We start from the raw sequence: 12,634 nt of genomic DNA on the forward strand, positions 1-12,634 counted from the left end.
TGACGGAATATTCCGTCAATTCTGACGGAATATTCCTGACGTCGTTAACGAAATCTGTCAAAATTGACGGAATATTCCTAACGGCGTCAGTTGACGCCGTCCGTGTGCACCGCACGTGCCTGCGCATGGCCGGCGCGTGGCGGCGCGTGCGGCGGTGGAAAATTTTTCTAAAAATATGGGTGTGTTCCTGAGGTTGTGTAGAGCACGTTGGTATATTCATTTGTCCATTTTGAGCAATGTATGAGAAGTTATTACGAAAGGAAGGTTATGTACTTTAAAATTAACGTTTTTATAGTTAATTCACATATAGGTGATTCCTATCCCGAGGACGAGCGTGCGCACTCGAGACAGGGGGGCTACGACCCTTCCACATACCAGTGAGTGGGCTTTTGATTTCCGTATATACCTATATACATATAATTCCCAGAAATTAATGTAAATGCTTATTATTTGCATGCCATTCCTTTTATGTTATTGGTTGATATGCATGATTAGTGGCATATACGTTGATTTATATATTCGTTCATATGTCATATATATATATGTTGGTGCTGTGGAGGCATAGGTAAGTGCCAAGTAAGCGTTATTTAACCTTTGCATTAAATAGTGATTAGAGGTGCTTAGAGAGCTCATAACCTGCACCCCCGGTGTTAGTGCTCCCCCCAAAGTAGGGCACAGTCCTTCACGTGTCGTTCACCTCCCGCACCATACGCTCAGCTTGGATCCAAGATAGGTGCACAGTCTTGTCGTACAGACCACTATAGGTGGTTCCGACTCGTAGGTGACCCGCGATTATTCGCACAGCCTTCACGTGATCGTAGCACTAGAGCATTTATATGTATTACACCCAGGCCTGTCGTACAGACCACTATAGGTGGTTCCGACTCGTGGGCAGGTTCAGATATAGTGATTGAGATTTGAGCTCTATATTTACATATGCAGCCGTACAGGTCACGTTAGTTGACTCCGGCTGCCAAATGTTATGCTATTGATGTGATTTATACCTGAGCACTTGCATATCATTATGAGGCTTTGACATGGCATACCTTTGAGCATGATTGGCATATTTATACATACGTATATATGTTTATTTTCTGGGAAGTATACAGGTTTTACGGCGAGGGGTTAGAATGTATTTTATTAAATGGTTTTCAAAGAGCTTTGTTTTTGCCCACTCACGCTTTTGTTTTGCGCCCCTCCAGGTTCTAGTGGTCTAGCAGGTTCGGTGGTTTTCCCAGAGGGCGTCCCGGCATTTCTGACAGATACTCACCAGTGTAGGTTCACCTTCGGGTGTACTATTGTCGTATCATTTCCTTTGGACTGCTGTAGACTTTACGCTCTGAATTCAGCGTCTCACTTACGCTAGCACTTATCTTTTCACATTATGTATGCTAGTTTTAAATTATTCGTACTTTTACATTACTTCTATTAGCTTCCGCACTGTGCACATGGCTACGTCACTTCCACGTGACGGCCAGCATGCCCTGATCTCGGTCGGGGTGTGTCAATATCCCTAAAAAGTAAAAACTATAATAATTATATATATTAAATTAAATTTTAAAAAAAATTGATGACCATTGGATCGGCTAAGATTAAATCTCAGTCGTCCATTTCATAATTATATATATATTTTTTAATATTAAATTTAAAAAATTGATAACCATTGGATCGGCTGAGATTTAATCTCAGCCGTCCATTGTAGCCTAGGCTATTACTCTGCTCTCTCTCTCATTAACTCACTCAAAATTCAAATCACTGTCTGTCTCTCTCTCGAATCCTCGATCGACTTCATCTTCGACTTCGAGACCTCACGCCGTCACGCAGACGCGGTGCCTCACCCTCCTCACGGGCCCTCTCACCTCACCTCAGTCTCAGATCAGTGACCTCACTCTCCTCGTCGTCCTCGAGTCTCGACCTCACCCAGATTGTCACTGTCAGTTTCCTTACTCCTCACCGGTTCACGGTTTCACCCACTCTGTCACCCTCCTCACTCAGTCACTCCTCAGTCTACACTCCTCCTCACTGCACAAGGTAAGAAATTCTTGCAATAAACTCAAGGGTTTCTGAATTAGGGCTTTTCGATTTAGGAATTTCTTAAATTAGGGTTTCTAAATTGGGGCTTTTGGAATTAGGAATTTCTGAAATTCAAGTTTCTGAATTAGGGATTTTGAATAGGGACTCTGAATTAGGGCTTTTGGAATTCGAAATTTCTGAAATTCATGTTTCTGAATTAGGGATTTTGAATAGGGACTCTGAATTAGGACTTTTGGGATTTTGTTCTTTCCTTCTTTGTTTTTTTTCATTTTAATGGTTTAAGATAGAAAGAGGAGATGTTAGGGACAAATTTATCACAAGTGTCGGATTAATCAGACTAGATAGGTCATTTTCAACAGAGCAAATTGCTCTGTCATTTTCAACTGAGCAATAACAGGATTACAGTTTTCAAGTGAGTTGGGAAACTTTTCCTTTCTTTGGAGGGATTTTGCAAACAATCGAGAGGACCAAACCTTGAAAGTTGAAACCCTAAAAATTAAAGTATAAAAAACCCAGAAATACTTAAACTTTGACTAGACAATTCTCAGGTCCTCAAAGGACTCCAATACGATTTTGAACAAATATTAATCAAATTAAGGACGGCCATTATTTTTTTTTTACCAAAAAAAGTAAAGCTATGATTTCACTTTTACTCCTTGATCGATTTGTGCTTTCTGCAACACAGAAATGGCTCAACACTTTATCTACACACTGCTATCAGCATCACTGCAAGTCTGCAAGTCTGCAAGTCTGCAAGTCTGCAAGACAAGAGTGTGTAGTGATTGTAAATGTCATCTTTCTCTTGTGCTCTTATAAGAAAGGAGTGTGGTGATTTCTTTGGAGTGTTAGTTAAACTTGTCAATACATTCATTTACAAATCTTATCTTAATCGTTATTACATGTGAATCGATGATATATTGCTGGCTATGTAGCTTACCAAGTAACAGGGAATGAATGAATGATGATAAATGGCAGGGTAGGAAGAAAATATACCCATTATGGAAGTGGGCATGCATTTTGTATGGCCTAAGACTTACCCTTTTCGGAGTGGGAAATGAGGGAAGTGCTTACATACATTGCAATTGCATGCATGTTTCAACAGCCCTAGCTAAAATATAATATTATTTTATATGTGAAATTGAGTGCAGTTATATATGTGAAATTGAAATGGATATGCGAATTTGAAATGGATATGTTATGAAATTGGTATGAGCAAGATTTTAAAATTTTGTTTTTTTTTTTTTTCTTGAAGCAATGGATGCTGTAGAGCAAGATTTTACGAATCTTAGTGATGGAGGGTCAGTGGAAGTGACAATGGGAATGCAACCTGATCATGGAAGTGAAAATACAGAAGATACAAATACAAGTCCGGCAAAGAAAAAGGTTAGAGTGATCAAATTAGGTAAGCGAACACTCAGGTCTCCTGTTTGGAAAACTTTCAACAAATTGACTACTGTTTTTGAAGATGGAAAAAGTCGAGCTCAATGCAAAGATTGTAAGAAAGTGGTAATAGATGATAGTCATCATGGGACGGGTAATATGAATAGACATTTGAAAACATGCCCTGGATAGACTGGTGGAGTATTGTCGGTGTCTGAATTTTGTTCCCAAAACTTTGATCCTATGGTATTCCGTGGGTTATTGGTAGAGGCCATCATCAAGCATAATCTTCCTTTTAGTTTTTCTGAGTATGAGGGAATTAGGGCTTTGTTTGCATATATATCTCCTGATATTAAGTTGCCATGTAGAAATACAATTAAAGCTTGTGCGTTGATGATGTTCAAAAATGAAAAACAAAGGCTTCATAATTTGTTAGGCTCAGTTGAAGGTAGAATTTGTTTGACATCAAACTTATGGACCTCGCAATGCATTGATGGGTATCTTGCTCTTACTGCTCACTTTGTAGACAAAGATTGGAAATTGCATAAGAGAATTTTAAGTTTTTGTCACATGCCTCCTCCTCATAGTGGTGTTGCATTATCTGAGAAAATTAATGCATTGGTGACTGAGTGGGGAATTGAAAAGAAGTTATTTTCTATTAATTTGGATAATGCTTCTTCAAATATTTCTTTTGTTAGTATTTTGAAGAATCAATTGAATCTTAGAAGTCTTCTCGTGATGATTGGTGACTTCTTTCATGTGCGTTGTTGTGCTCATGTCTTGAATTTGATAGATCAAGATGGACTTAAAGAAATTGATTCTTCGGTGATAAAAATTCGTGAATGCATCAAGTATATAAAGGGCTCTGAGGCTAGGAAACTAAAGTTTTGTGAATGTGTTAGACAAGTAGGGATTTTGGATAGTAGGAGAGGGTTGGGACAAGATGTCTCTACTAGATGGAACTTAACCTATATTATGCTAGATAGTGCAATTTTCTATTCATTTAGGGTTGAGTGATTCCAATTTTACTAGTTGTCCATCTTCTGAAGAGTGGGATAAAATAATGAAGATTTCCAAGTTGTTGGGGTACTTTTATGAGGTTACCTGCTTATTCTCTGGGACAAAGTACCCCACATCAAATTTGTTCTTCCCTAAGGTCTTCGTAATCCAACTTCAAATTAAGGCAGCCATGAATGACTCTGAAAGTTTCATGAAGAAGATGGGGACTTACATGTACATGAAGTTTGAGAAGTATTGGTCTGAGTACAGCTTGATTTTGGCAATTGCAATCATCTTAGATCCTCATTATAAATTGCATTTTGTGGATTGGGCTTACACAAAGCTTCATGGTGTGAATTCGGTTGAATTTACAAAGGTTGATGACAAATTGAATGATCTTTTTGGTGTGTACTTGGAAAAACTTTCACATCTTGATAATTCAAATACTGCAGTGAATTCAGTGCCTATTCATCAAACAGAATCTGTGGATGTTATCTTTGAGGTAACCTAAGTTTGTTTTTATTTACTTTATATATTTGTAGATTGTAGTATTAATACTATAATAAGTGTTGATATTATATTTGAAATTGACATGATGCATGATTTTTTATGATGTAGGATTTTAATAATAATTATGATGGTTCAAGTTCGATTGAAAAAAATGAATTGCAGAAGTATTTGGAGGATAAAAGAATAGATAGAAAAGTAGACATAGATGTTCTTTCTTGGTGGCAAATGGAGCGTTTTCATTATCCGATACTTTCTCAGTTAGCACGAGATGTGTTAACAATTCCCATTTCAACTGTTGCATCAGAATCTGCATTCAGTATTGGGGGTAGAGTACTAGATCAGTATCGTAGTTCATTGTTACCAGAAACAGTTCAAGCTTTGTTATGCACACGAGATTGGCTATTTGGAAAAGGAGTTAATATATTTTTATATGGTATAGTATTATTATTTTGGTAAACTTCTCATAATTTGAATGATTTTTAATGTTTGGTTTTTCTATACTTAGTTTATGCGGAAGAGAGTTCGGTCGTGGAAAACCTTACTGAAAACATCTTCAACATAACTCTTGAAGGCAATAGATCAAGCCAAAGTTCCAATACAATTTCATGATGATCAATGTAAATTGAAGATTTTGTAAATGGAGGTGTAAACTTTTGAGAACAAAAACTCTTTATCCTTGCACATTTAATACGTGTAATAGATTAGTAGTGTATGTATTATTTTTTTATTAGACTCTTATTTTCGAGTGTAGATATACTACTTAAACAACAAATATTTTATGTTTTGAAGTAATATTTATGTGGCAATGTGTGGTATGTGCAAATTTTAAAAAAAATATTTTTTTTTCTTAACGGGTCATAACGGGTCGGATCACTTTACCCGTTGGGTAAAGTGACCCGACCTGTTAAGGACCCGTAACGGGTGTAACATGACACGACCCGTTAAGATAACAGGTGTTACACGAAAACGACACAAACACGACAGACACGACCCGTTTGCCAGGCTTAAGTCTAGATGTGTTGGGTGAAACAGAAAGAGGTGAGAAAGAGGCTTCTTTCGACTTTTGCTAGTCACTTTGGACAGATCAACGCATCAAAGCACATGCTGCAAATTACTTTTTCTTGTTTAGCTTATGGGTATATTGCATTGCCCCTCAGTTTTGCTTGATTACAATCTCATACATCTTTGAAACAATGATAAAATTGTAGTAGTGAACTCTCAACTTTAATTCAATTAGAACAATGGTTTTATTAACTAAAAATTTATGATCATCGGTCCCTTAACTTATCAAAACGTTAATTATGGTCTTTTTTGTCAATTTCGTCAAAATCTCGTCAAGACAAGTCATATTAGAAGAACCATTGATACAATTGGATAAAAATTGAGAAACCATTTCTATAACGATCGGTTCCTAAATTTTACGAATTTACCAATTCAAAAGATGTTTTTCTTTGAAATTACTGTTTTAATTATTTTATATGATTTTATATTATTATTGTATATTATTTAAATGTTTTCTAATTCGATATTTTAAATATTTTATAATTTTATTTTGTGGCCCGTGGGGCCCACACCCCACTTCCCTTCCTTCCCTGTGTCAATTCTCTTCCTGTTCACTCGGGAACTCTCTGGAACACTCTCCCTCATCTCTCTCCCTCCTCCCTCTGCAACAACAGCAACAACGACCCGAGGCACCACCTCGCCTCGCCCCTCCGGCGAGCTTCACCGCCACCAAAAACCATCACTGTCTACCCTGCACCTCCCCGTTCCCCTCGTCCCGCTCTCTCTCCTCTGTGCTCGAGGCACAGCTGCAGGAATGGCAGCCACCATCGCCATACTTCCCGGCGAGATTTCACGGTGCTCCGACCTGGGTAAGCCTCGGGATGCTTAAGATTCTTTCATTCTCGTCATGGTGGTTTAATTATAACCTAGAGTTTGCGATTTAAACGTCGGATTTGCACAGGAACAGAGAATGCAAGAAACTCATGATCGATTGAACTTCATGGGCATGTTTGATACGCATGATCGATTTGGCTCGGACTAATTGTAGGGAATGGTTTGAATTGGTTTGGCTTGGACTGATTGTAGGGAACGGTTTGAATTGGTTTGGCTCGGACTAATTGTAGGGAATTGTTTGATACGCAAGTTCGATTTTGATAGCAGATGAAAGCCAGATGCAAGATTCATCATCGTTGTGAGGTTTCCTGTCCTTGTGTCTCAAGTTAGGGGTTTGGATTGGTTCTATTGAGGCCCGTCATTTTGGTCCTCATCCGTTTGGTTCAAGCTGAGATTGGTGTTGCATGTGCAGAACAGTTTGTAATAGCATTATCTCCTTCAACCTTCGCAATTACAAGATAATTCACAATCAAAGATATCCGAGTATGCAACAAATTAAAATCAATCACATTTGGGGATCCCATCATTTGGTCGGTTCGAATTGTAATGAGGGCTTCTTCCCCCATTGTGAAAGTACTAAACTTGATCTATCAAATTGAAACAACGAAAATTGCGCTCATTTCCAGTAGCTTCGGGTTGGCAATTAGTTGATTTGCTACAGTGGTACCAAGCAAACCATGCAATGAGTATCTGCTTCGATAAGGAAACCTTAGACACCCAATTCAATGCCCAACTGATAATCCAAAACAATCAAAGGTTAATTTCTGGCCAGAGGCGAGCTACTAAAGAAATATCGTCTCATGAAATTTTCGGTGTTGTTTTCACTCTCAACATCTCCCAAAATCTCTGAGAGTCTCACATTTTTCGTAACTGTAATCATTAACTTACCCCATAAACACTTGAGAAATCTCAAGACTCATTCATTTCATGACAAAGAAAGACTTCTTTCACATCTACAAAAAAACCGTAAGGCAAATATGAAATAGCAATATAAACTCCATTAATCTTTTCTTTTCCTTTTTTCACACAAACTCAAATAATCTCAATCAACTCTTCTGGAGCTTCTTCAACGGCGGTTCGCCTCTCGTGGTTGTGGTCCGAGTAAGAAGTCTGTGTTTGATGATGACGTCATCTTCGAGCGGTCCGAAGTTCGCCGCCACGCCCTCTCCTCGCCCTGAAGCTTTTCTTCCTTTCGCCAGCATCGGAACTGACAGCAGATTATGAGTCCGGAGGAAATTCGATTTCGAATTTGACAAACCCTAATCTAATCTCCAGAATGAAAAATCCCGTTCACAGCGGAGGATCCAGCTTCTGTTTGTGGAATCCAACGGCAAAGGAAGATGTTTGTTGCGTTTGTTCGAGGTTGATTGGACGGTCGGATGAGCTTCACGTCAGAACACTGCTACACCGGATCAAGAATGTTTATTTTGTTAATAGGGCTTATATTATACTTGGGACAGAAACCACATTTGTCACTAAAAAACAGAAGCAATTAGGGTCCGATATTAATTCAAGAGACGAAACCAAATTCTAGAGGGAAAGAAGAAAAAAGTGGCAAACCAGAAAAGGACTCGGCCTTGCAATAAATATCCTGCAGGTTCCAACAAGTAGAACTGTTATATAATTCGCTTGTTACGTAATTTTCTGCTTACTATCAAAGTTCTAAAAGACGCTAAAAGCTTATCGGGCAGCTAGTTGGGGCCTAACGCCTAGACAGGGTTTGAGCGGATTTTTAACTTTATATAACATAAAAATATGAATGTCTACTTATACATAGAAAAAATACATAATTATATTGCGCATAAAATAAAATGACATATATATATTATACAGTATTAAAACATATTGAAAATATAGAAACAAACAATTATTTAATGACTATTCATCCAAGTATTTAACAAGTATCTTACAAGTACTAAAATAATACAATGGAAAATGAAAATTATATATTTTCTAAGTAAGAGTTGCGACCAAAGCGTGGTGCCTAGACGAGTCTAGACGGGTTAGGTGGGTGCCGTGGAGGTTAGGTGGGCGGCTAGGCAGGTTTATGTGACCTTTCTTAATTTTTCAAATGCCTTGAAATTAATCGGGATGGTGGTCAGCCGCCTATGGTGTAGGCGGTTCTAGACAAATTTTTAGAACAGTGCATACTGCAATGTTGAAAATGGTTTGAGAACTCTGAGTTTGAGCATTGACAGAAAAGGTTGTATACCAAAAAAATTTAAAGTCTCCACGGAGAAATATGCTAAAGCACGAAAACACCATGAATGCATCATATTTCCAAGAGCTAAAGGAAAAGATTTAGAGGATCTTCCATTGTCCACATTGTTTCGCATACTTCTAATAACACAGATGATTTTCTCTCTCAGTGGCTTTAGTTTCGTGATCCAATAAAATACTGCATAAGGATTCTGTCAATGAATTTCTGTTTGTCAAAGGAAGCTGCTTTATTTTGGACACCAGAACGAGTTAACAGGTAATGAGGCAGAGGTTTACTGAAATTCAATACAGGACTAATTGCAACTAGGAGGTTTACTGAAATGAATTCTGAGAAAGCATATTACCCTTTATAAAGTACTTCTTTTGGAGAAACTGGATGATTAAATTGGCACAAGACGATTAGTCGTATTTCAAGCTCTTGATAAGTGATTCCTTAGCAGAGACTGATGAGCTTCCACTTGATCCTGCACCACCAAAATGTTCAGTTGTTTGCTTCATATTAAGGGCACTTTGCACGTCTGCCGATTTGGGGAGAGCACAATGAGGGTCGTCCATAGGCTCGTAAAGCGAAATGCTATTGTAGAGGGTGTTGAGGTCTTCTGCATCTTGTTCGTACACCATGCGCACCCCACACTTCTTCAACTTCAAACATTTGTTGGTTTCCGTTCCCGAACAAAAGGTCTTGAATGAAAACTCAAATTCAGCGAAGTCACCTTTCCAATAATTATTAGGATCACCACGTTTATAAGAAAGATAGAGTAACCAAAGGTGATCTGACTGAACCTTGCCAGCTTTATGATAATAAACCCCATTCACAAGCAAAGAGGTGTTCATCAATCCGTCTACTATCGAAAGACATTTAATTCCGCATGCATGACATTCACAATCAAGTTCAAGGGCAGCTGGGTTTTGAGGTCCAAAAACAGCGCATAAAACAAAACCCATCAACTTGCCTTTAGTTGGATGTACATCATCATGCACCATTACAACTAACGAATCTCCCACTCTTTGATTATCGAACCATTCTGGCATTTCACTTCCTGGAGCTACAATATTGAAACTGTGGACGACGAAAGGAAGGGTTCCCTGTAACATAGAAACAATTATATTAATGAAAACAAGTTGAGAGAGAGAGAGAGAGAGAGAGAGAGTACCTGCAGGAATCGATGTAACATCAAAAATATCATGTTATTCTTCGCTTCATTGCCAATCAATCTGTAGCAATTTATTGCTCTTAAAAAAAACCACCTTAATCTACTTATATTTGGTGGATGTGGCAACAAATTTAAGCAAGTACAGTCGTCAGTTGTTACAGTTAATTCTTCATTTGATGGGAGGTCTGGTAATTCTTGAAGACTTTTGCAACTCTCCAAGTTCAAAAACTTGAGATTATCAAGCCACCTAATGCTTGCAGGAAGGCTAACGAAATCATTACCCCGAAGATTTAAGTCCTCTAGAGAGGACAAACAACCGATATCATCTGGGATTGCTCCTTCAACAAGATTGCAGTCACTTAGATCTAGTTTACTCAAAGAAAACAAATAATCTGAAGAAGTCAAAACCAAACCCATACGGTCAGGGTTTTTGGTTGAAAATAAGGAAAACTGGAGGAACAAATGCCATGATTTAGGCGGAGGCCCTTTACATCCACGTAGAGATAGTACTTTGAGACTCTTCATACGAAAGAGAGATGATGGTGGCTCTCTTATCGCAGTTCCACTCAAATCAAGCTCCTCCAAGCACTCCATTTCCTCCCAATTTTCCGGAATTGTGTCAAGTTTTGAGCATCCAGACACGCTGAGATTTTTAAGAGACTTCAGACTACAAATGGCAGTATGAAGACATAACAGACTTTTACAATCTTTGAGATCCAACGAAATAAGCCCAATCAGATGATCAATCGAAGAAGGTATTTCCTGAATAGCAGTCCCATCTAAAGAAAGAATCCTTAAATTTTTCATGTTTCCCCCGAATTCAGGAATCATTTTCAGTTTTGAGCAGCCAGAAAGAATAAAAACTTCAAGAGATTCCATTTCTAGCACACTTGGAAGACTCTCAATACCATTACAGTTTCTAAAATTCAAAACTTTAAGGCTTTTAAGAACTGCAAGGGATATGTGAATCTCATCTAAATTCGTACAAGATTCAAGCACCAGACGCTCAAGATTTCGAACACCTGTAAAATCTGGGGTCGCGATCAAGTTTTGAGAGTAACTAAGATCGATATATTTCAAGCAGGACATGTACTGTACAAAACATAAAAGATGATAAATCATTAGCTTGAAAATACAAATAAACAACAAATTGTATAATGGCTTTTTATCAAATCTCTTACCTTTATTCCACTCCAAAGCCGATCAATTTTGCTATGATGCAGACTAAGTTCAGAAAGTTCATCAGGTTGAAAAGTTGGTGGGAGGGATTTTGAAGGATACCAACTCCAATCAAGCACTCTCAATGCATTCGAAAGATATTCGGGGCCAACAGAGAGGTTCAAATTATGGAGTTGGAGAAACTTTAGTTTACTTATCTTAGTGAAGCTTTCAGGATTCCACTGAACTTGTTCTAATTCAGGCAAGCGTAAGACAATGCCTTCAATTGCTTCTGTTCCCTAATAAACAAGAAGAAAGGGAAGGTTAATTTCATAAGCAAGTTTTATACATATTCAAACAAATTTGGTTGCTATCCAGAATGCATATTTCTCATACTTACCGTATTGTTCATGAATACGTCAAATATGTCCTTATGAAGCCACAACCTACTACCGGGCTCTTCTCGTCGAACAATTTCCCATCCCATTTCTTGTGTCAAATCATGCATCATCACATACCCATCCAAAATACTTAAAAGAGATTTCTCAATGAGAACATCTATCACAATGCGACCACTTAAGCCACAATTTTCTAGTATTTCAGTTACTCGTTCCTTGTCATTCCCAATATGGAAACATGCAACATCAAGAAAAACTCTCTTCTCAATCTTATCAAGGCCATCATAACTTATTTTCAGAGTTTCAAAAATTTCTGCGTTAGGAGCTTTCTTTAGCTTATCCAGCGCACTAGTCCAGGCATCTCTCTCTCTTTTATACAAAGATGATCCCAGGACCAAAAGAGCTAAGGGATGACCTCTAGCATAATTAACGAAACACTTACACAGCTCCACATAATCTTCTTCTGGCTGATCTGTTTTGAAGGCTTTCAAACTAAAGAGATGAAGAGCTTGATCATCATTTAGTCCCAAAACCTCATATCTTTTAACTATACCATGCCCGATTAGCAAACGCTCATATCTTTTACACCTAGCCTGTCGTATAGGTCACACTAGGTGACTCCGACTCGTGTGCTAGCATAGATTGATGAACAATAGGTCCAATCGTACAGGTCACACTGGGTGACTCCAACTGGCATGCTAGTTTAGATAGATTTCACACCTGACTTACATTTATTATTGCTGAGATACTGTAGCATGACATGCTTCTGTTTTCACTGCACTTGTGCATTCATTTTCGTACCTACGTAGTATTATTATTTTTTGAAAACCATACAGGTTTTACGACGATGGGTTATAACGCTTTCAAAAGGTTTTTATTAAAACT

The 12,634-nt window shown here is 38.1% G+C and overlaps 1 protein-coding gene and 1 long non-coding RNA gene across 2 annotated transcripts; one reads left to right on the forward strand and one right to left on the reverse strand.

Moving 5' to 3' along the window:
• The first annotated feature begins 6,510 nt into the window (after positions 1-6,510).
• LOC125479961 lies at positions 6,511-7,293 on the forward strand. Its single transcript, XR_007260386.1, has 2 exons — positions 6,511-6,794; positions 6,887-7,293. It is a non-coding gene; the product is annotated as an uncharacterized LOC125479961 (long non-coding RNA).
• Positions 7,294-7,718: 425 nt separating this feature from the next.
• On the reverse strand, positions 7,719-12,511 carry LOC103958044 (disease resistance-like protein DSC1). The gene is made up of 6 exons (XM_048583078.1): positions 12,470-12,511; positions 11,752-12,342; positions 11,375-11,650; positions 10,194-11,285; positions 9,384-10,125; positions 7,719-8,218 (listed from the first exon to the last, which is right to left on the reverse strand). The coding sequence occupies exons 1-5, from the start codon at positions 12,509-12,511 to the stop codon at positions 9,439-9,441; spliced, it is 2,688 nt and encodes an 895-aa protein (XP_048439035.1). The 3' UTR covers positions 7,719-8,218; positions 9,384-9,438.
• Positions 12,512-12,634: the final 123 nt, after the last annotated feature.

The sequence above is a fragment of a genome, unplaced genomic scaffold, assembly GCF_019419815.1.
Source record: "Pyrus x bretschneideri cultivar Hongxiangsu unplaced genomic scaffold, Pyrus_bretschneideri_v1 Contig1, whole genome shotgun sequence".
Classification (NCBI taxonomy): domain Eukaryota; kingdom Viridiplantae; phylum Streptophyta; class Magnoliopsida; order Rosales; family Rosaceae; genus Pyrus; species Pyrus x bretschneideri.

What these genes read in the sequence shown, in the direction of transcription:
- LOC103958044 (XM_048583078.1), bottom strand. Translation starts at nt 12,511, where the DNA reads ATGTCATGCTACAGTATCTCAGCAATAATAAATGTAAGTCAG. An exon ending in ACGTATTCATGAACAATACG is followed by an intron (nt 11,651 to 11,751) that starts GTAAGTATGAGA and finishes CTTGTTTATTAG; the next exon opens with GGAACAGAAGCAATTGAAGG. An exon ending in GGCTTTGGAGTGGAATAAAG is followed by an intron (nt 11,286 to 11,374) that starts GTAAGAGATTTG and finishes TGTTTTGTACAG; the next exon opens with TACATGTCCTGCTTGAAATA.